Source organism: Pleurodeles waltl, chromosome 9, assembly GCF_031143425.1.
Source record: "Pleurodeles waltl isolate 20211129_DDA chromosome 9, aPleWal1.hap1.20221129, whole genome shotgun sequence".
NCBI lineage: Eukaryota > Metazoa > Chordata > Amphibia > Caudata > Salamandridae > Pleurodeles > Pleurodeles waltl.
In genome coordinates this window covers 1,154,803,540-1,154,827,705 of record NC_090448.1, presented here as the reverse complement: position 1 = coordinate 1,154,827,705, position 24,166 = coordinate 1,154,803,540, and the positions used below count along the sequence as shown (strand labels likewise).

At 42.5% G+C, this 24,166-nt stretch overlaps 1 protein-coding gene across 1 annotated transcript in view; it reads left to right on the top strand.

Moving 5' to 3' along the window:
* FAM98B (family with sequence similarity 98 member B) overlaps positions 1-3,991 on the top strand; it is a 35,052-nt gene extending 31,061 nt beyond the window's left edge. The window contains exon 8 of the mRNA XM_069209009.1: positions 482-3,991. Coding sequence (XP_069065110.1) covers positions 482-844 — 363 coding nt within the window. The 3' untranslated portion in view covers positions 845-3,991. The remainder of the gene's footprint in view (positions 1-481) is intronic.
* The last annotated feature ends 20,175 nt before the right edge of the window (positions 3,992-24,166 follow it).

Sequence of the window (24,166 nt, the reverse complement as noted above, 5' to 3'; positions counted from 1 at the left end):
GTTGGTACTCGACTTCACTCTTGTAGTAACAGGGTATTTCACTGGCGGTGGCACATCTCGTGTCCAATTCTGCAGCAGGTGGAAGAGTCAGAGGTGGTATTGGTTAGTCTTGCAGCAGGTGAAGGATTTACTGGTGGAATGTCATGCAGGTCTTCTGCAGGTAGAAGAGTCGCAGGCGCTGCTACTTGCAGTCCATCTTATAGTGGTGGAGCATTCACCGGTTGTAGGACTTGTGGCTTTGTCACAAGTAGAGCATTTAAAGGAGGTTTCTTATGGTCTGATTTGTTGCTAATGGAGGAGTCGTGGATGATGGTGATTGCCAATTGTTGTTTATCAAACACCCTGTTAAGTTATTAAAGCGTGGTGCTCCTCTAAAAAAAAAAAAAAAAGTAAATAGGAACAACTGTGAAATAACAAGTTTCCTTCTTCAACCTGTCACATAATTCGAAAACCTTCTTTGTTCCTTTTTTTCATTGCACAGGTCTTGATGGGAAGAGTACCGGACCGGGGGGGCCGACCCTCTGAAATCGAGGCTCCAGCTCCAGAAATGCCTCCTTGGCAGAAGAGACAGGATGGTGGGGGCAGGGGAGGATGGGGAGGAGGTGGGAGAGGAGGAGGGGGCGGAAGAGGAGGAGGAGGAGGAGGAGGAGGGGGTGGTGGTGGTGGTTTTGGCAGAGGAGGTGGTGGTGGACGTGGAGGGGGTGGCGGAGGCTATGGGGGAGGTGGCGGTGGCTATGGAGGCGGAGGCAGGGGTGGTTATGGAGGAGGTGGTGGAGGCTATGGGGGAGGTGGTAACCGAGGTGGCTACGGTGGTGGAGGAGGTGGGGGTCATAGGAGGTACTAGTTGAAATTAAGTTTTACAACATGAAACAGAAACACAGGGAAACTACAGTATGTATCATAACAGGAGACGTGCCTAGACCTCCGTTACATAGTTTTTCTGGGAGAATTCTTTTCTAGATCCGTTTACCACACAGAATCTCACAAAGTCTTTTAATCATTTATGTGAAATCCTTCAGGACAGAGGTCTCTGCTTGTTGTCACCTATGCAGCTGGTGTCTGAAAAGAGAAACATGCCGGTGTGCTTGGGGAGAGCATCTTTGGATGTTCCTTTTATTCCCAGTTTTCCACCAACCTCATCCAAGTCTTGGCAAATCTCCTTGCCCTTTCTGGTTACCCGTCAATAGTGAGGCCTGCAAATTTCAGAGCGTGTATCTAAAACCTCAAGCTATCGGCAGTAAATGTGCTCCCTCGCATAGGCTGGTGCCTGTATCTGAAAACCCAGCTTCGTCAAACCTTTCAGTTAGCGCCATTGCCTTTTACAGCATAGAACGCTCCATGGATATGCATAATGCTATAGATGCTGTTTCAGGGAGACCCAAAGGATAGACTTCAATTGGCAGCTACTACATTCCTTCTTCCACACACTGAATATGCTCCTCTTCAGTATATGAAGCTCTGTAATGTTTCACTTTTTTACCAATGATGTTTGACCAAACCCCAGGGTGGACTTGTATGTTCATGCATGGACACAACAACTGCATCCTCTGTAATTTGAAATGTATTGCAATTTAAAATGCACATACCATATTTGATCCTATAGGTATTTCATCTCAATTCCTGTAGTTGCTCCTGAATACTTCTTTTTTTCTTTCTGCTTGAAGGGTGCCCCCCTTTTCTGTCTCCTCTGAGACTCCTACAGGGCCAAAACAGTCCACTGCTTCCAGCTGGCTTCAACTCCTGATAGGACTTCTTGTAGAGGCAGTGTTGTCTGTCTTGCGTTAATGTTCTTGGTGATGCTGCGTGCCCTCTGCCCAAACAGCGTAGGGGGGAGAAGCATCTGTGGTGATCCAAGCTTATTTTACCGCAGTACTACTTGGCTGTGTGCAAACAAGCCAAGGATGGGAGCTAAAAATTTGACTTGGTGGATAGGACCAGTTACTGTTGAGTGATTGGAACCTTTGTTCTTAGGAACAAGTTGGCGGTGGCCCAATCCACAAACCTGTGCACCAGTTCCAAAATACTTTGCTCATGGGAAAGTTTGGCTGTCAGCAGCCAGGGTTGCAAAACAGATTGGCAATCCGATTAGATTTTAGAACTGGAACTAAGTATTTGCTTTAAGAGGCAGGATTGCAGAACCCATCCTACCTAAAAAACAAATTGCAACCCTTCCTGATCAACCTGGTGCTATTGACTTACTAAATTGAAACCGGATATAACTTTTCTCTTAACACTATTGGAGTAACTGAGCTTTTCACATGCAACAAAATAAGCCTTTCAGTAACATGAGGTCAGGTCTGTGGTTAAAGTCTAGGGCTTAAACAGCTGGCCTTTAAATGACTCCCGATTAAGTGAGGCAATAGCAGTGTGGTTGAACCTCTGGTTGGGAGTCCCTTTCACCAGCAGGCTGACCGGTGCAGATCACTAAACTCCAGTTCATGGAGTCGCAGTGGAGGACATAAGAGCCAATAACTTAGCCTTAATAGATGCTCACAGATTTCTGAGGCAAGGAGTGACTTTCTCTTCTTTAATGCAGTGCAAAAAGTTGGGACAACAGAAGGGCCTGAAGCTAATCATTTCATAAAGTTGAGCATTTTTCTTCGCAATTGCTTTGTTAATGCTTCGTGCAATGCGTAAAACCCGCATATATCCGAATTTGAAATGGAAGTTATGAACTGTGAAATGCCAGCTTAGAATTGTTCTTGCCACTGCGTGGAAAGAGTTTCCGCATGAGCTTGCCACTGGCATAGATTTTCCTTCTCCGATCTAACTTCCCAGATGTTTCCTTCTGTTGAAAGTTGTCAAGTTTCATGTACTTTTCACTGTTGTAAATTGTTTTCAGAGTGTCTGGTGCCAGCTGCCGTAAAGGAATAGATAGCTCGGCTGCTTTGACGCCTGAAAAACCCAGTTGTTTTATTTTATTTGAGGCTAATTGTTTCTGCTCGTGGCAGGGATGGTGTGTTCGTTTTAATGTTAGTTTTTGTTAAGCATAATTTTTGCATCTTCGTCTTTGACCAGCCAGTTTCCTGTGTGTGGTCTCTTGCGTGTGGGTTTTGGGTCTGTGCTTTGGAAGCTTGGCCTACCTCTCTCCTCTCTGTACCATCCAAAGCTAGGTTTTGACATGGATTACCAATTTAGCATGAAGGTAGAGGTACCCAAACTGCTGGGGTAACCGGTTGTAGCTATATGTCACTAAACATCCATCTCCTGTGATGCTAAATCGCCAAATTCAGAATGCGTGATGTTGCAAAGCATATTTAAAACAAATAAAGCGCCCCACGTCATAACATCGGAAGCCTATTTTTAACCTTTAAAAAAAATCTTCTGTTACCTTGTAATTTGTAAGTCATGGTACCTGAGGTCTTAAAAAAATACAGGTACTTTTATTCATGGTTTGATAATAATCATCCTTCTCAGAGTTGCTCCCAGTCATCCATTAGTCTGCTTTGTCAAACTCAGTCCCCCTTCCTGTCTGCACTCCCTCCTAAATTATGTCTGCCTTACTCCTTCCCGGAATTAGACACCACTTTGTTTTTCCACATAATACTATCTTCTAAAAGCCCCGTCCACCAGCATCATAGTAGGTCAGTCTTCCTTGCCTACCCAGAGACCAGCATGAGTTTCTCACTAGTTTAAGTCATTTCAAATTATGCAATACACAGAACTGCAGAAGAATGAATTTCTTGTTGGACGAGGAACCTTTTTCCTATTGTCTTGATGTTTTTTCAAAAATGCGTTTTTGATTATAAGTTATGTTGACTCGTAGAACCAGAGATGTTTCTGTTACTGGTAGCAGTTTTATGGGGAACTTTTTGTACAAAGATTTTATGCCATTTTAGAGAATGACCTGGCACAAAGTCGTCAGAGTAGATTATATTAATTTTGTGTTGTGACAAACTGTGCAGACAAAGTAAAGATTTGCAGTGTTACTGATATAATACAGTTTTGCTACCATGGGAACGTTGAACAATAAAATATCTTGGCCAATGTTCTCTCTCTGTGTTTTCTACAGTTCGTGAGCTGTGAAATTGTAAAGTGCTGTTCGGATAGATGTGTTTTCTAGGTTGGCCTCGAGAAGCATTGAACAGATGTCCTTTCTGAGGCTACCATGAGAGCGCATTACTTCTATGCATCACACGTATAAAGCTTACCTAAAAGTGGCCTTGTTGATGGGTGTGGTATGGAATCCTTCCGGCCCTGCCCTTGCTTGCTGATTCACAAGATGTATGTATGTAGTGTGACGGATGCAGTTTTGACATTACCATAAGCCCATGGCATTACCTCATGACACTGGTGTGTGAAGTTTAGGTTGTCGAATATCACAACTGTTAGGACGTGCTAAGGTACATAAATGTTGCAGAAAGTAACTTCCCTTTTCAAGGAATCCGGCTACTCGCCAAAACCCAGGCCCACTCCAGCTAATGTGCATTTTAACATGAACTATGCCAAGACCAATAATTACGTTTTACGTGTGCAGCTGATTAAAAACTGAACTCTCCCGCAGCAATGGGCGTGTCAGATGCTCGCATTGGTGGGAGGATACCATGGCACGACTGAACCATCTGGGACAGAGGAGGGGCGTCTGGTTACCTTGCGCTTCTCCCTCCTTCCCCATGGGAGCCCTGCACCTTGGCAGTCCTCCTTGCCCTGTGGCCATTAGGGGGAGGAGTAGGTTTGTCAGTTCAAGAACAAACTCATTGATAAAACGCTGCTTCCTGAAAGGACAATTTGTGGGGTAATCCACGCCTGCCCCTCCCTCTCAGATTCCTCTTCACCACCAACCCTATATCTCGCAATCACCAGAAGCCTTGAACCTGCTGCAGCCTTCAGTTTTTTATTTGTGTTTTTTAAAAATTTTATTTCCTAATAGAGTCAAACTGCAGTCCTACTTTAAATTTACCCAGCAAGCTGAACGATGCTGACAAATACAGAGCTTGGAGGTTTATTTTTGGGTTAATGTATAGCCCGACTTGGTGTTTGCAGCACACACATAGTTAACAGATTGGGCAGAATATATCCTCTTTCTAGTGCTTACGTTCTACCTTTGGTATGGCGTTGTAAACACCTTTCTACGTGCCTCTGATTTCTGCCTGTTTTTTGTAGCCATAAAGCTGTTTGTTTTATTTGGTGATTTTCCTGTTGGATTAGTGACTATTGCTGTCCCATTATCTATATAACAACTTTGAACGCTTAGAGGGTGGTATGTGACTAAGTGAGTGGGCCATGTGACTCGGCCTCTGGTCCCCTTGCAGGAAGGTCAGTGATTGGCCAATACCTAGACAGTTGCGATGGGTGGTACTGTTAAGTCGTTCCATTACCAACATGTCTTATGGGTGTGTCTGGTAATAGAATATGGAACATCCTGTCATATTTTCTTTTATGGAATGGATTGGGGGTGGAACAGCGAGAGAGATGTTATTGGTTGAAGGAGAGGAGTGGTTAGAGAGATCACGTATACCTCTTCTTTGTGTATCCGCTGTGGCTGAATAAAGGATTACTTACTTACACATGTTCAGAGTATCCTTTGCAACATTGGCGACGAGCATAAATTCTACATGGAAGGAAAAACAGATACAGAATCCATCCAGAGGAGGACTAGATACACTATCAGCCTGAAGTGAAATCCCTGGGAAGTGGTCACTTGCCAGCTTTTAATCATTTTAGTATGCGGTAAGCGTACATCGTAAGAATACATGCAGTAAGCGTACTTTGAATGAATACAATACAATACTATACATTTCCAGGATCGAGACTGTTACTGTGACGACTGGGTGTTTTTAAAGTTTTTTTTTTTTCGTTTTTTTTTTAAAGCTATTTTGATTAATCATTGGTCACCTTGCTGATTTTAAACTGGTGAAATAAGTTATTGAGAAACAACAATGATTATAATTAAAAAAAAAAAACAACACTTACAAATGAGCACAACAGCAGGATTCCATATTTAACTGACTCAGGTGGTGATCATCTATGTCATCACGTACAAATCGTTTCATGTACATGTCCTATTAGCCTTGGAAACACACAGTGAGCTTGTCGATTCAATCAGCAGCATTATTTGAAGAATATAACCTCAAACAACCTGCAGAACACAAGGTGAAGCACGTCAAATTACTCGTTTTATGTTTTTGAAGCAGCGGAAGGAATCACAAGGAGGATGCATTTTAAACGGAGTGCTTGTTTATGCGGTGGTAAGCACACCTTTAAAAAAAAGTCTCTCGCAGTGCAGTTGTGTGACACGAAGTGAGCAAGGATTCATTGCCTGTCAGCACGGTGACCAGCACACCTATGTCTCCATATCAACACAAAGTAAGCACAAATTTATTGTCGACACAGTGACTGGTACACCTATATCTTAGAGTTTTTATTTACAAAATGTGTGCTTTAAATTTGTTGAACTTGTCAACACCTAAACCTTTTCTACCAGAAAAAGGAGAGCCATCTATGAGATGGCAGGATTGGGAAGAGTATTTCTGTAACTATATTGAAACATATGAAGATGAGGATTTCTCACCAGAAAATTAAAAACAAGTACTCTTACATTGTCTAGGTCTGGCTGGTGTTAAAACCTATAACCAAATTGAAAAAAAGGTAAGACACGAAGGAGTAGGTAATGTGTTTACACATGCTGTAGAAGATCTCAATGCTCATTTTTCCCCTCTGGTATGTGTGGCAGTTGATAGATATGTTTTTCAGCGTAAACAAGGCAAAACTAAAAGTATAGATGATTGTGTCAGCAGCTAAGCAACTAGCTATTAGTTGTAGATTTGGAAACCTACAGGAAGAACTCATTCGTGATCAAATTATAATGGACACCAGCAATCCCAATATACAGGATAAATTGTGGGTTAATGGTGAAGCTCCTTCAAAGGAAGTCATGACTTTGGTAAGGAAAGCAGAATTAACCTGTAGGTGTGCAAAAGCTGTTGTAGAGGAATCTCAAAATGAAAACAAATGTGCAAATGCAGTCTACACTACAAAGAAAAACAAGTGTAATGATTACAGTACAAAAAGCTATTGTCAGTGTGCAACGCCTATGAACAGTATGGTTGGCCTAAAAAAGACAGAGGATGTTAGCTGTAAGAAATGTTATAGATATGGCAGTGTAGAACATTTAGCTTATTTAAAAAAATGTCCTGCAAAAAGTAAAAAATGTTCTAGTTGTGGTATAGTTGAACATTATGCTAGAGTTTGTAAAAAGAAAAAAGAGGGAAATGTGAAATATATTCAGGAGAACACTATTCAGATTCTGATCAACTTGAGAATGAGTTGGACTCCAGTGTATTTTGTCTTGAATAGGATGTGTTCAGTGATGAACATTCTTTTGGGAAAAAGCCTATATGTGAAATATTGGTGAACGGAGTTCCTGTTTTGATGGCAGATTCCCATTTACCATTATTAATAAGGGAGTTTGTGAAGAGTTATTAGGAGATAGATTTGCCTTGGAAAAACCAGATGTGGAAGCTAGGCCATACCCAAGTGAGAGCATTAACTTAATTGGTGTCAGAACAACAGAATTCACGTTTAAGGAAAGGAAGGCAATGTGCAAATTGTAAGGCTCTGAAAAAGGTCAGTTAGTTTTAAGCTGGCATGATCAAGGAGAATTAGGGATAATATTGAACCCTAATAGTACTGAGCCAGTGTTATCTATGGAGGAGGACATTGAAGAAACAATGCATAAGGATTTTCCGAAGGTGTTTTCGGGGAATGTTGGACTGTTGAAGTGATCCAATCACAGAATTGAATTAAGATGCTGCTACTCCATGCATGCACAAAGTAAGACACATACCTTTATCTATTAGAGATGAAGTGGTTACAGAATTTAAAAGGTTGGAGGAGGAGGGCATTATCGAGCAGGGTGAATCCTCTGAGTGGGTTTCACCCTTGGTGGTAGTTAGGAGCTCCAATGGCAAGGTGAGATTGTGTGTTGATCTCAGAGAAGTAACAAAAATATACAGATTGATCAATACCCTTTACATAGAATTAACTAAATGTTAGCAAAGAAGGAAGGTGGCAATTAGTTTTCTATACTAGACTTTACATCTGCATATCACCTGGTGCAATTACACCCTGAGTGTAGAAAGTACACAACTTTTATCACACCCGTGGGTTGTTTCCAGTTTTTAAGGGTACCATTTGGTTTGGCATCTGCCACTGCCATGTTGCAATGTTTGATGAGTGAATTGTTTAAGGATATAGATAAAGTCATGTTTTTTCAGAACAATATTTTAGTCATGGGTGAATCCAATCAAGAAAATGATTACAAATTGAGACAAGTTTTGGAAATTCCATAGCGGAAGGGACTAACGGTGGAATTTAATAAATGCACCTTTGCTAAACAAGAGGTGATATATTTAGGTCACAGTATTAGTGACAAAGGTATTAAACCAAAGCAGAAGTTAATGGATGCCATTTGTAAGGCACCAGCTCCTACTAACAAAGATGAGGTCAGAGCATCCCTAGCTCTAATGGAATTTTATTCAAAATTTGTAATTTTGCTGGAAAAACATATGCGATTAGGAATCTACTAAAAAATAGGGTCAAATTTGTGTGGTCTAAAGAATGCCTTAGAGAATTTACTTACTTAAAGGGTGATATGTGTAAAGCACTGTATTGGAAGAGTTTTGATTCCAGGTATCGTATTTGTTGCCAGCAGAAAAGGATTGGGGACAGTACTATCGGAAATGGATGAAAAGGGGCAATGAATGGTTTGTGGCTTTTGCCTCGTGTGCTCTTTCCTTGGTGGAAGAAAGATATTCTGTCATTGAAAGAGAGACTATGGCATGTGTGTGGGGACTGTGTCATTTTAGACAGTATGTATGTGGATATAAACTCTTATTGAAAATGGATCATAAACCGTTAACAAAAGGGTTAACCACAACTGGTTTACAGGGAGCTTCTCCACTTTTAGCATGCATGTTGGTAAATCACTAGACTTCAATTATGAAATTCAATACATTGCTGGTGTGAATAATAGGATAGTGGATTTTTTAAGTCTCATGCCATTACCGGCTGATGACAATAGTGAGCATCTGATTGAGGGGTGTGTTGCCAGTATTTTTGATGACGTTATGGAAGGGATTAACATGGAAGGGTCACATGACACAGGATTTCATCATGCAAAAAAATACTGACATTTATCAATGAAGGTTGGCCAGAAAAGAAAACTTATTAACAACAAATGTAGATCATTCTGGGAAGTTCGCAATGAACTTAGTGAAGAAAATGGAATACTACTTAGAAGTGGAAAATGTGTACCACTACGTGGAAGAATATTGGATTTTTAGGTATATCTAAAACAGAACAAAGAGTCAAACAGAATTATTGGTGGCCCGGTTTGGATAATGACAAGTCAGAGAATGTATTAAATGCAACAGTTCTGATAAAGCTCTGAAAATGTTTTACTCACCTTTGATCCCAGTATCTTGTCCCAGTATGCCTTGCGAGAAACTAGGAATAGATGTAATGGGTCCAATAAAAAGTGGGGAAGTACAAAAAAAGTATATAATTGTAGTTGTGGACCATTTTTTCAGAATGGCCTGAAATAGATATTCTCAAAAAAGGCAGATACTGAACGTGCAATACAATTCTTGAATAAGATATTTTTTAAAGGAACACATCTCCGAGTACATTGACTCCTTTCCTCCAACCCTTGGTACACAACCTTCCATCCTACATACAGGACACCCGTGATCTGTTGTGCCAATTGGAAGACATCGATTGGTCAGAAGAGTTTACATTTGTCTGCCTCGACGTCAGTTCTCTCTATACATCCATTCCCCTGGAAAGGGGACTAGAAATGCTCCAACTCACACTTAGTACCCGAGATGCCACGTTATATGATCACACACGCATGCTTCTTGACCTCACTCGGCTAGTACTAGAGAATAATGTATTTTTACATGATGGCAGATGGTTTAGACAATGTCAGGGTGTGGCCATGGGAGCCAAGTTCTCCCCTTCATATGCCAATCTCTATATGGGTCAATTCGAGAAAATACACTTATGGTCCAACTGCCCGTCACACCTCACTGAACACATCCTGTATTGGGGTAGATATATTGACGATATTCTGGCTATCTGGTCTGGCAACGCTTCAGACCTTAATATACTCTTCGAGCACCTCAACACCAACGACTTTAACTTAGTGTTTACTCATAAAGTAGACACTACCAAAATCGAGTTCCTAGATCTACTTCTGTACATCTCCAACAATACAGGGAGTGCAGAATTATTAGGCAAATGAGTATTTTGACCACATCATCCTCTTTATGCATGTTGTCTTACTCCAAGCTGTATAGGCTCGAAAGCCTACTACCAATTAAGCATATTAGGTGATGTGCATCTCTGTAATGAGAAGGGGTGTGGTCTAATGACATCAACACCCTATATCAGGTGTGCATAATTATTAGGCAACTTCCTTTCCTTTGGCAAAATGGGTCAAAAGGACTTGACAGGCTCAGAAAAGTCAAAAATAGTGAGATATCTTGCAGAGGGATGCAGCACTCTTAAAATTGCAAAGCTTCTGAAGCGTGATCATCGAACAATCAAGCGTTTCATTCAAAATAGTCAACAGGGTCGCAAGAAGCGTGTGGAAAAACCAAGGCGCAAAATAACTGCCCATGAACTGAGAAAAGTCAAGCGTGCAGCTGCCACGATGCCACTTGCCACCAGTTTGGCCATATTTCAGAGCTGCAACATCACTGGAGTGCCCAAAAACACAAGGTGTGCAATACTCAGAGACATGGCCAAGGTAAGAAAGGCTGAAAGACGACCACCACTGAACAAGACACACAAGCTGAAACGTCAAGACTGGGCCAAGAAATATCTCAAGACTGATTTTTCTAAGGTTTTATGGACTGATGAAATGAGAGTGAGTCTTGATGGGCCAGATGGATGGGCCCGTAGCTGGATTGGTAAAGGGCAGAGAGCTCCAGTCCGACTCAGACGCCAGCAAGGTGGAGGTGGAGTACTGGTTTGGGCTGGTATCATCAAAGATGAGCTTGTGGGGCCTTTTCGGGTTGAGGATGGAGTCAAGCTCAACTCCCAGTCCTACTGCCAGTTCCTGGAAGACACCTTCTTCAAGCAGTGGTACAGGAAGAAGTCTGCATCCTTCAAGAAAAAACATGATTTTCATGCAGGACAATGCTCCATCACACGCGTCCAAGTACTCCACAGCGTGGCTGGCAAGAAAGGGTATAAAAGAAGGAAATCTAATGACATGGCCTCCTTGTTCACCTGATCTGAACCCCATTGAGAACCTGTGGTCCATCATCAAATGTGAGATTTACAAGGAGGGAAAACAGTACACCTCTCTGAACAGTGTCTGGGAGGCTGTGGTTGCTGCTGCACGCAATGTTGATGGTGAACAGATCAAAACACTGACAGAATCCATGGATGGCAGGCTTTTGAGTGTCCTTGCAAAGAAAGGTGGCTATATTGGTCACTGATTTTTTTTTTGTTTTGTTTTTGAATGTCAGAAATGTATATTTGTGAATGTTGAGATGTTATATTGGTTTCACTGGTAATAATAAATAATTGAAATGGGTATATATTTTTTTTTGTTGAGTTGCCTAATAATTATGCACAGTAATAGTCACCTGCACACACAGATATCCCCCTAACATAGCTAAAACTAAAAACAAACTAAAAACTACTTCCAAAAATATTCAGCTTTGATATTAATGAGTTTTTTGGGTTCATTGAGAACATGGTTGTTGTTCAATAATAAAATTAATCCTCAAAAATACAACTTGCCTAATAATTCTGCACTCCCTGTAAGATCATGTCAAGATTGTACAGAAAACCTACTGCCTGTAACTCTGTCCTACACGCTCAGAGCACTCATCCCCTTTCACAGATTAGAGCCATCCCATACGGTGAAATGGTCAGAATTCGACGCAATTGTACTGACAATGATGTTTTCAAACAGGAGCTCATAAACCTGACTTATCGCTTTCAAGCGAGAGGGTATACCAAGAAACTCATCACGTTTGCCAGCAAACGTATACGTAACAAGAACCAACACGATTTACTGATTAAGAGCCGTAGAGAACCAGTGACCAAAAGTATCTCTAACAGTAGACCAGTCTCCTTTATTACCCAATACAGCCCTGCTAGTAAGGATGTGCTGCGCATTCTCAAGAAACACTGGCATCTGTTAATGTTGGACACATGCCTCAAGGACTCAATAGGCGTGTCTCCAACCATCGTACATAGCAGAGGTCGCACCCTTAGGAACATTCTGTGCCCTAGCTTTCTCTGTCCCTCACCCCTGACACGGTCTACAGGGTGGATGCCTGTTAAACCGAATGGTTTTTACAAATGTGGTTGCTGCATTTCCTGCCAACTAGCCCTTAACAAAACCATTTCCTTTTTCTACAATACCGGGACCACGCACCACATCAAGACTTTTATGAATTGCAACACAAAGTTCACTGTCTACTGTCTGATCTGTGTATGTGGTCTGATCTACGTTGGCAGCTCGATACGCCCGCTTAAAGAACGTATTCAGGAACATGTCAGAGCCATCAGAAACGCTAATATCAACTATCCTATGGCGGTCCATTTCAACACCTCACATGGGGAACAGGATCTTCTGAGCCTTAGGTTTCACGGCATCACTCATGTCCCTAATTCACCGAGATGGGGAGACAGAACCAGAGATCTACGTAGATGCGAGTCTAAATGGATCATAAAACTACGTGCAGTGGAACTAGGCCTGAACACAGACCATGAAATGCATTTTTTCCTTGCATGATTCGCCATTCCCCCTGTTTGTAACAATGTACGTACCAATTTCACCTAACCTCCATTAGACTGTGAACTAATGTGTATCCCATTAATGCACACTTGCCTGTACACAATTGTATTAACATTTGGACTTAACCTCCATTAGACTGTTTACTACTCTATATCCCATTAATGTACATTTTCCTGTATACACATGTGTTAACGTTTGGACCTAACCGATTATTTCCTAACACTATTAACATTGGGGGTTACTTTATATCCCACTATTGCACCTATGTTTTTATACAAATGTGTTAATTATTGCACTTATTTTCTGTACTTTACGGTCTCTACTTTCACATGTTTTACCTACCGTCACAATGGTACAGGACACCCATATATATGAATTGCCCAATTTACCCTGTCACTGTAACACATGCTTTTGGCTCATATACACTTCATTTTTCACCTTCCATTGTCCCTGCAGCTATGGATTATTACACTCTTGCATTACTTGTGGATAACATCACACTTTTTACATCCTCTAGTCTTGACTCTTGTCCACTCTCTCGGTACCTTGCACCTTCTTAGTCCTTGTCGCATCCTTACTTAGGAAACTGCCTTTGCTGTTTCCCATTTCATCATTATACGACATCTCGGAGCCACACTTAAGATGGCCGCCGCTTTTATCATTTTAGCCCTCACACCCACTTTAGACGCCGTTTTAGTGATCCTTGACTAGTCCCTTTTTCATCTCTTCTACACTACCATACCTTCTATTTAATTGGTTCAGCAATTCTCCTCGCAGAGCAACACACGCTCTTGCGACTACCGGGTAACTCACAGCTACGCGTCTTCCAGGTAAGCTTTTAACTCGCCCACTACGTAGTTCGCTACGTTTGATTCACCGCTACCAGGCCAGGCACTTTACTTATGACCTCTCGAGATCAAGATTCGCCACTTTAACTGTATATTTAACCTTTGTTTTTCTCATACTTTAAGTACCATCTCTTAACTCCTGCCTCTCCCAGGTATTTAGTTTATGCCCACACCTCGACAGTCAATTCTCACCGCTACGAGCTTACGTATTTTTGCTCACTATTTCGGTATCGAGATTTGCTCGTATATCGCTTCATAGCTGCTTTTATCACCTTAATTCCCATCTCTTTACTCCTGTTTTCCCCGTTGACTGTATTTATGCCCACGCCCTCACGGTCATATTTTCAACCACGCTTTATATTTTTTTGCTAATCCCCATACTACCACCGATTATACACTATTGGTGGCCACGTGCCTACCTTATTTCTTCTAACTGGTCGTGACTTTACCTCTGCCGCACCTTTTCCTTTACTTAATCACTTCTTACTAACCGGTCGAGTATTTATCACGTACTTTGCACACATGCCGGTTTCCCAACAAATTACTTTTTGCTAACATTTCTGTTTCCTTTATACTTAATATTTATAGTTATTTCCTTTTTAGTCCTCCTGTTCCAGCCATCCTGCCTTTTTCTTTATACTCTCTTTTTCTTCCTTAACAATGTTGCAGGTCACCTTTCAGGCTTATCAGGGCCTCCCTAATCTTCATTATCATACATGCCTTGTACCCACGTACCTGTAGCTGTCTGACGCAACCTCACTAACTATAGTTCTTACCATCAAACTCAGGTATGTTCTCACTGACCAATCTTTATCTATTCATTCAGCTTTTTCCTTTCTCTCCTTTTACTTATCTTACCATTCTCTCCTCAGGACTGCCTTATCTTTACTTTTTCTTTCCAGCTGCCCTGTCACACACTATTACCTATCCCCTCCACCCATTGCCATTACCTGTTCTTTCTGTGTCTTACCCTACTTACTTTCTTTCCAGCCCACTCTACTGATAACAGAGCAACTTCGCTACTTTACGCCACTACCTACTTACCTATACCAGCGACCCCAGGTATGAACTTTACCCTTCCACTATGCCCTCCGGGACACACCTACCTCGTTACTTCTTCTTATTTGCACCATGCACCTAGCCTTATCTCCCGTCTGTTTTCTATTGAATATATCTCCCTGCTCTCTCCTAGTCTTGCTTTTTTCTCCCATTTGCATACCTTTTACGTGCTTACACTACTACACAATGCTTAATGTTTTACTTTACAACACTTGTGTCTTTAGACAATTTCCACATGACCACAGTGATTTAACTTGTAATTTCATATTTTTAATTGGGTTCCCACCACCACTCACCTTTATAGCCATGTTTACCTTTTTCTCACGTACACAAACTTGCACTTATCATTGACGTTCTCTGGTTTCACACCAGAACCAAACACACAGATATGTATCCAACGTATGATTTCATTACTGTATTACAGCCTTGATGAAGTCACCTGTGTGACGAAACACGTGTTGGCTGTATCTCCACGATGATTCAATGCTTTCGGAACACCTACAAATAAAGATACCACCTATAAACAGGATTTGAGACTCGTTTCAACATCTTTCTTCTCCTAACCCACAGAACCACTTCAGCAACACCTTTTCTTACTTCATTGTTGGACTTTACTCTCTGTGTGCTGTGGCCATTTTGCTCTATTTTTTAAAGGAGGTTTGACAAAACAAATAATTTCCACAATTTATATTGGATTTGTTTAAAGACTTCTTGAAAAGGAATAGTATGTCATAAAACCACATCTGTTTGCCATCTGTCCAGAAACGGCTTAGTAGAATGCTTTAATAGAGTGATTAAGGGGTCGTTACAAATTGCAATGAGTAACAATTTGAAATGGGAATCTGAAGTGTTTAAAATGTTATGGGTGTATTGAATTACTCCATGTTCAGCTACAGACAAAAGTCCTTTTGTCCTTATGAGAGGAAGCGAACCATTAAGCAAGGAAGTTGCATGAATGCAAACAACAAAATAAGCATTCTGGACTCATGAGAGTATTATTTTTTTTTAAATGCATTTGCCCAAAAAAAATATATAAAGATTACCGTGACAAAAAGAAGAATGTCAAACTTGTACCAATTGTAGTAGGGAATTGGGTGAAGAAGGCTAAGAAGGTTCAGAAAGGGGGGAGCAGATTTTCTACACCCCTCAAGGTCAATAAATTATTTAGCAATTTGGCTTGACTTAGTGATTGAAAAGTGTGGCATTTAAGCAGATTGGCGAAATGTTTGCATTCTGTACAAGAATATATTTATAAGCATAACCTAGAAGATGAAAGAAATGGACAAAAGTAGGACTGGATGGATGCTATAGTGGAGAAGGATGTGATACATAGAAGTGTTATTAATGATAATGTAGGAAGTGACAATGAAATAGGCATAAATAATAGTGGTTCACAAAGCAGTCTGGGATTTAGCAATCAAAAAGTAAGACTTACGAGAATCATTCTGAAACCCAGAAAATATAATGATTATATTTGTACTTGATGGTGACTTGGAGTGTATGTAAGTAGACAAATGTGTATATGAATAGGTTTTTCTCCTGTAATTTAGAAACATTGTTTTGTACATATGTTAAGGTTAAGTTTATTTGTTCTTTCATTTTTTTTTATTTATGAAGGGGAATGGTGTGTGGTAATGGAATATAGAACATCCTGATATATGTTCTTCTATGGAATGGAACAGGAAGAGAGATGTTATTGTATGAAGGAGAGGAGTGGTTAGAGATATTACGCATGCCTCTTCTTTGTGTATCCGCTGGGGTTGAATGAAGGATTACTTACACATGTTCAGAGTATCCTTTGCAACAGTGTGCTGTGTCGTTTGTTCGATTTTCTGTATCGGATGTTCCATTAGCACTATGAGGAATGTGCAGTGTGGAAATCACCACCAGTGACTTTCGTTGAGAGCAACTCTAAAACTGGGGAACCAAATATTGCAGATGCATAGTGCTTGGCTTTGGTGTGTGTGTGTGTGTGTGTGTGTGTGTGTGTGTGTGTGTGTGTGTGTGTGTGTGTGTGTGTGTGGGGGGGGGGGGGGGGGGGGGGGGGGGGGAGGGAGAGGGAGAGGGAGAGGGAGAGAGAATATATATATATATATATATATATATATATATATATATATCACACACACATATACACACTACTGGCGGTCAATAGTATGTAGTTCTAGTTAGGACCATATTTCCATAGAGAAAGCGTTTTTTGACTTGAACGTTTCGGGGTGATCCGTCAAGCTGGGGCCGAGAAAAAGGGAGCTAAAAAAAACGTTGGGTTTCCAATTTTAATTCCCATCGGATCTGTCAACAGGTCTACAGCTCGAACCGCTGGAAGGAATTACACCAAATTTGGCAGAAAGCTAGCTGTCAGTACGCAGATTGTGCTCTTTATTAATTGGTGTATATTCGTTCAGTAGTTTTTGAGAAATTTAGTGAAATTTAAATTTGTATATTTCTGGCTGCAAAGTATTCACAAACCAAGACAAGCTCATGCAGGGAAATGCACAGCTCTGATTGGCTGGCAACACTTCAAACCAGGAAGCGTTGGCAGGGACACCCAGAACCCTTAGCACTGGGGAGGGAGGGGGCAGAGCAAAAAAAGCTTAAATTTTTTTTTTTTTTTAATTAGCACTGAAATTGAGATATTCACAATTTCGTGGCAGAATTTTTTTTAAAAAGCATGGGCTCCTGCGCTTGTGTTTTTTTTTTTTTTTAATAGGCCCCAGGTGGGCCAGGTCCCGGTGGCATTAAAAATGTTGTGCCCTCCCCAGGGCTTTAATTTTTTTTAAATGCGGGGGTGGCCCCTGAATCAATGGCACTGTGTGAAGCCTTAAGACTTCTCCCGCAGTGCTAGGTAGCCCGTAAGGGGCTTTTTATTTAAAAAATAAATAATAATTAATAAACAAAAAATATATATATTCAATAATAATTAATTAATATATATAGAAAATGTAACTTACCCAGTGTACATCTGTTCGTGGCATGAGACGCTGCAGATTCACATGCTGTGCATATCCTGCCATCTAGTGTTGGGCTCGGAGTGTTACAAGTTGTTTTTCTTCGAAGAAGTCTTTTCGAGTCACGAGATCGAGGGACTCCTCCCCTTTCGGCTCCATTGCGCATGGGCGTCGACTCCATCTTAGATTGTTTTCCCCGCAGAGGGTGAGGTAGGAGTTGTGTATATAGTAATAGTGCCCATGCAATGGAGTAAGTATGTATGTTCATAATGTGTCTAAAAGTAACATATATATATTTTTTAATTTACAAATGTACAAGTTTTATTTTTATCAACTCAAACGGCTACAGGCTCCTGGGGAGGTGGGAGGGCGAATGTGAATCTGCAGCGTCTCATGCCACAAACAGATGTACACTGGGTAAGTGACATTTTCCGTTTGATGGCATGTGTAGCTGCAGATACACATGCTGTGCATAGACTAGTAAGCAGTTATCTCCCCAAAAGCGGTGGTTTAGCCTGTAGGAGTTGAAGTTGTTTGAAATAATGTTCGTAATACTGCCTGTCCTACTGTGGCTTGTTGTGTTGTTAACACATCCACACAGTAATGTTTAGTGAATGTATGAGGCGTAGACCATGTGGCTGCCTTACAGATTTCTGTCATTGGTATATTTCCTAGAAAGGCCATGGTGGCGGCTTTCTTTCTGGTTGAGTGTGCCTTTGGTGTAATAGGCAGTTCTCTCTTTGCTTTAAGATAACAGGTTTGAATACACTTAACTATCCATCTAGCAATGCCTTGTTTGGATATTGGATTTCCTGCATGAGGTTTTTGAAAAGCTACAAACAATTGTTTTGTTTTGTGAAATTGTTTGGTTCTATCAATATAATACATTAGTGCTCTTTTTATGTCTAATGTATGTAATGCTCTTTCAGCTACAGAGTGGTTGTGGAAAAAATACTGGGAGTTCCACTGTTTGATTTAAGTGGAACGGTGATTTAACCTTTGGTAAAAATTTGGGATTTGTGCGTAGAACCACTTTATGTTTGTGTATTTGTATAAAGGGTTCTTGTATGGTAAATGCTTGTATTTCACTTACTCTTCTAAGAGATGTGATAGCTATTAGGAAGGCTACTTTCCATGTTATGTATTGCATCTCACAAGAGTGCATGGGTTCAAATGGTGGGCCCATGAGTCGTGTTAATACAATATTAAGGTTCCACGAAGGAACTGGTGGTGTTCTTGGGGGAAATGATTCTCTTTAGACCCTCCATAAATGCTTTTATGACTGGGATTCTAAAGAGTGATGTTGAATGTGTAATTTGCAGGTAGGCAGAAATTGCTGTGAGATGTATTTTAATGGAAGAAAAAGCTAGCTTAGACTTTTGTAAGTGTAGTAAGTAGCTTACAATGTTTTTTGTGGACGCGTGTAATGGTTGAATTTGATTATTATGACCGTAATAAACAAATTGTTTCCATTTATTTGCGTAACAATGTCTTGTAGTGGGTTTCCTAGCCTGTTTAATGACCTCCATACATTATTGTGTAAGGTCTAGATGTCCAAACTCTAAGACTTCTGGAGCCAGATCGCTAGATTGAGCGATGCTGGATTCGGGTGTCTGATCTGTTGTTTGTGTTGAGTTAACAGATCTGGTCTGTTTGGTAGCTTGATATGAGGTACTACTGACAGGTCTAGTAGTGTTGTGTACCATGGTTGGCGTGCCCAAGTTGGTGCTACTAGTATTAGTTTGAGTTTGTTTTGACTCAATTTGTTTACTAGATACGGAAGGAGTGGGCGAGGGGGAAAAGCGTAAGCAAATATCCCTGACCAACTCATCCATAACGCATTGCCCTTGGAGTGAGGGTGTGGGTATCTGGATGCGAAGTTTTGGCATTTTGCATTTTTTTTTGTTGCGAATAGGTCTATTTGCGGTGTTCCCCAGTTTTGGAAGTAAGTTTGCAGTATCTGGGGATGAAGTACCCATTCGTGGGTCTGTTGGTGATCTCGACTGAGATTGTCTGCCAACTGGTTTTGAATTCCTGGGATGTACTGCACTATTAGGCGATTGTGAATCGCCCAATGCCAAATCTTTTGTGCTAAGAGACACAGCTGTGATGATTGGGTCCCTCCCTGTTTGTTTAGGTAATACATTGTTGTCATGTTGTCTGTTTTGACAAGAATATGTTTGTGGGCTATCAACGGTTGAAATGCTTTCAATGCTAGAAACACTGCTAGTAGTTCTAGTTGATTTATATGAAGTTGCTTTTGTTGAACGTCCCATTGTCCCTCTATACTGTGCTGGTTGAGGTGTGCTCCCCACCCTACCATGGAAGCATCTGTTGTGATCGCTTTTTGAGGCACTGGGTCTTGAAATGGCCGCCCTTGGTTTAAATTTATAGGATCCCACCATTGAAGCGAGGTGTGTGTTTGGCGGTCTATCAACACTAAGGCCCTCATTCGGACCTTGGCGGGCGGCGGAGGCCGCCCGCCAAAGTCCCGCCGTCAGGTTACCGTTCCGCGGTCGAGAGACCGCGGCGGTAATTCTGACTTTCCCGCTGGGCTGGCGGGCGGCCGCCTTCAGGCCGCCCGCCAGCCCAGCGGGAAAGAGGCTTCCACGATGAAGCCGGCTCGGAATCGAGCCGGCGGAGTGGAAGCTGTGCGGACAGTTGCACCCGTCGCGTATTTCACTGTCTGTGCAGCAGACAGTGAAATACATTTAGGGGCCCTCTTACGGGGGCCCCTGCAGTGCCCATGCCAGTGGCATGGGCACTGCAGGGGCCCCCAGGGGCCCCGCGACCCCCCCTACCGCCATCCGGTTCCCGGCAGGAGAACCGCCGGCAACTGGATGGCGGTAGGGGGGGTCGGAATCCCCTCGGCGGCGCAGCTAGCTGCGCCGCCTTGGAGGATTCCAATGGGCGGCGGTACACTGGCGGGAGCCCGCCAGTGTTGCCGGTCCGACCGCGGCTTTACCGCCGCGGTCGGAATGCCCATTGGAGCACCGCCGGCCTGTCGGCGGTGCTCCCGCGGTCCTCCAACCCGGCGGTCATGGACCGCCAGGGTTGGAATGACCACCTAAATCTTGAAGTTGACCCAGTGCTTGTGTCCATTGTGTCGCTAGGCACTGCTGTAAGGGCCGCATGTGTAATCTTGCGTTTGGGACAATGGCTATACATGAAGACATCATGCCTAGAAGTTTCATCACTAACCTTACTTGATACTGTTGGTTTGGGTGCATGCTTTGTATTATGTTTTGGAATGCTTGTACCCTTTGAGGACTTGGAGTGGCAATCCCTTTTTTTGTGTTGATTGTTGCTCCTAAGTATTGTTGTATTTGACACAGTTGTAAGTGTGATTTTAGGTAGTATATTGAGAAACCTAGTTTGTGAAGGGTTTCTATGACGTATTTCGTGTGTTGAAGACACTGTTTTTGAGTGTTGGTTTTTATTAACCAATCGTCTAGATACGGGAATACGTGTATGTGCTGTCTTCTGATATGTGCGGCTACTACTGCAAGGCATTTTGTAAATACCCTTGGTGCTGCTGTTATCCCGAATGGTAACACTTTGAATTGGTAATGTACTCCTTGGATTACAAACCTTAAGTATTTTCTGTGTGAAGGATGTATGGGTATATGGAAGTAAGCATCCTTGAGGTCTAATGTTGACATGTAGTCTTGTTGTTTGAGCAAGGGAATCACCTCTTGAAGTGTTACCATGTGAAAGTGATCTGATCTGATGTAAAGATTTAGTGTTCTGAGATCTAAGATGGGTCTCGGTGTTTTGTCCTTTTTTGGTATTAGAAAATACAGGGAATAAACCCCTGTTCCTTTCTGATGGTTGGGTACTAGTTCTATTGCTTCTTTCTGTAACAACGCTTGGACTTCTAGTTGTAACAGATCTAAGTGCTGTTTGGACATGTTGTGTGCTTTTGGAGGCACATTTGGTGGTAATTGTAGGAATTCTATGCAATAACCATGTTGGATAATGTATAGGACCCATGAGTCTGTAGTTATTTCTTCCCAATTTTTGTAATAATCTGTGAGTCTTTCCCCCCTCCTCCCCCCCACCCCCCCACTGGTGTTATGTGTTGGGGATTTGTGACATTGAAGTCACTGTTTATTTTGTGGGGTTTTTGGGCCTTGGAATTTCCCTCTTGTTTTAGGGAACTGTCCACTTCTATACTGTCCCCGAAAGCCTCCTCTTTGGTACTGGCCCTGGTATGTGGGTCTGGCCTGTGAGGTTGAAGGTTCTGTGCTTTGGGCTCGAAACCCCCCTCTAAAGTGTGGCTTCCTAAAGGTGCCTCTGCTCTGTGGGGAGTAGAGCGCGCCCATGGCTTTGGCCGTGTCCTTCTTTAGCTTCTCTATAGCTGTATCCACCTCCGGCCCAAACAACTGTTGTCCATTAAAGGGCATATTAAGCACGGCCTCTTGGATCTCTGGCTTAAATCCGGAGGTGCGTAGCCATGCGTGTCTCCGAATAGTGATCGCTGTGTTTACAGTTCTGGCGGCTGTGTCCGCTGCGTCCATAGCCGAACGTATCTGATTACTGGAGATACTTTGGCCCTCTTCTACCACTTGCTGTGTACGCTTTTGGAACTCCTTGGGAAGATGTTCAAGAAAATGCTGCATTTCATCCCAATGAGCCCTGTCATATCTTGCCAATAAAGCCTGTGAATTGGCAATGCGCCATTGATTGGCTGCCTGTGCTGCAACCCTTTTCCCCGCGGCATCAAACTTTCGACTTTCTTTGTCGGGAGGTGGTGCATCTCCAGAAGTCTGTGAGTTTGCCCTTTTCCGGGCTGCGCCTACTACCACTGAGTCAGGTGTTAGTTGTTGCGTGATGTACACAGGGTCCGTAGGGGGAGGCTTGTACTTCTTTTCCACCCTAGGTGTAATGGCCCTGCATTTTACGGGGTCTTGAAACACTTGTTTTGCGTGTTTTAACATCCCTGGTAACATCGGTAGACTCTGGTACTGGCTGTGTGTTGATGACAGAGTATTAAATAAAAAGTCATCCTCAATAGGTTCAGTATGCAGTGCTACATTGTGAAAAGTAGCTGCTCTGGACACCACCTGCATGTAAGCAGTACTGTCTTCTGGTGGTGACGGTCTTGCCGGGTAGCAATCTGGACTATTGTCAGATACTGGTGCATCGTATAGATCCCATGCATCTGGGTCATCCTGGCTCATCCCTGTGTGCGTTGGAGATTGCATCATTGGGGGTGTTGCAATTGGTGACAGTTGCGGTGAGTGTAGTGGCGATGGTTGTGGCGAAAAACGTGGTGGAGTTTCTTTAGCCACTTTTGCTTTTGGCTGTTTATCTGTTTGTTGGAAAGCAAGTTTCCTTTTCATTTTAATAGGGGGAAGAGTTCTTATTTTCCCTGTGTCTTTTTGAATATGGAGCCTTCTTTGGGTATAGTCTGGTACTCCCAGCTCCAATTTTTGTCCAAATTTATGACCTTGTAGTTGAGATGAAAGGCCTTGTTCTTCGGAATATGAGCTCTGTTTCGGCTCCGAGGCTGGGTGTTTCGGGACTGAAACTTTTTCTGCAGTCTTTTTGGGCTCCGAAGCCACCTTTTTTGGTTTCGGGGTGCCGATCTCTCGGTGCCGACTTTGGTCGGAGCCGGTATCTCTGTGTCGAGTTTTGTCGGAGCCTGAATCTCGGTGCAGAGTATGGTCTGTGCCGGTATCTCGACCGAAGTCGGATGTCTTCGACACGTGTGTGCCCTTTTTCGGTGCCGATGGTTGGTCACCGTGTTTACGGGTTAAGCCATGGCCTGCCTGCGGTGGCATCCCCTGGGCTTTCAACCGAGTCAGACAGCTACGCACCGACACACAGACCGTCACAAACCCACTGACACCCTGATGCACCTACTCACAGACCCGCGCACATACTGACATTTCTACTAAAACACTAATGTATGCACTCACTCCCAGACAGACACTCTGACAGCCACTCTTACCTTGATACAGCCTCTCAGACCTATTCTCCCATCCAGAGAGGGCGCAGGCAAACTCTGCCGTGGATGCGCAAGGGGCCATGCAGAGCATCGGGTTGGGTGGTTAGGGAGGTTGATTGCAGGGACTGGCTACAGGCTTGCCCTTCGGCAACCTCTACTGCACATCGAAGGCTGTGCACGGTGCAAGGTTGGGTACTTACAGGGGGTTGGGCTCAGGGCTGGCTTGCTGCCAGGCCTTGTAGCCAATCAATGCCACCATGCGTGATGGTGGTTTAGTTCTCTTACTGCAATGAAAATTACTATACGTTAAAAAAAAAAAAAAAAAAACTCACTGAAACAAACAAAGGTTACAGGGAAGTTATAGTTAGGTTCTGAATTTACTTGTACCAAACCACAGCAATTCAGCAGTTATAGAGTTATTCAAGTATCTATAACTTACGTCTTTGCCACGCACAGCTAATTACTCCATATGTCATTACTGAGGACATTCTGTGCCATCATTCATATTCTCACTGCAACATTTGCAATAAAATTATTGATGAGACACCTGTGCATGGCGACGCCGCGAGTTAGTTACCTTAGGACGCGAGTTTTA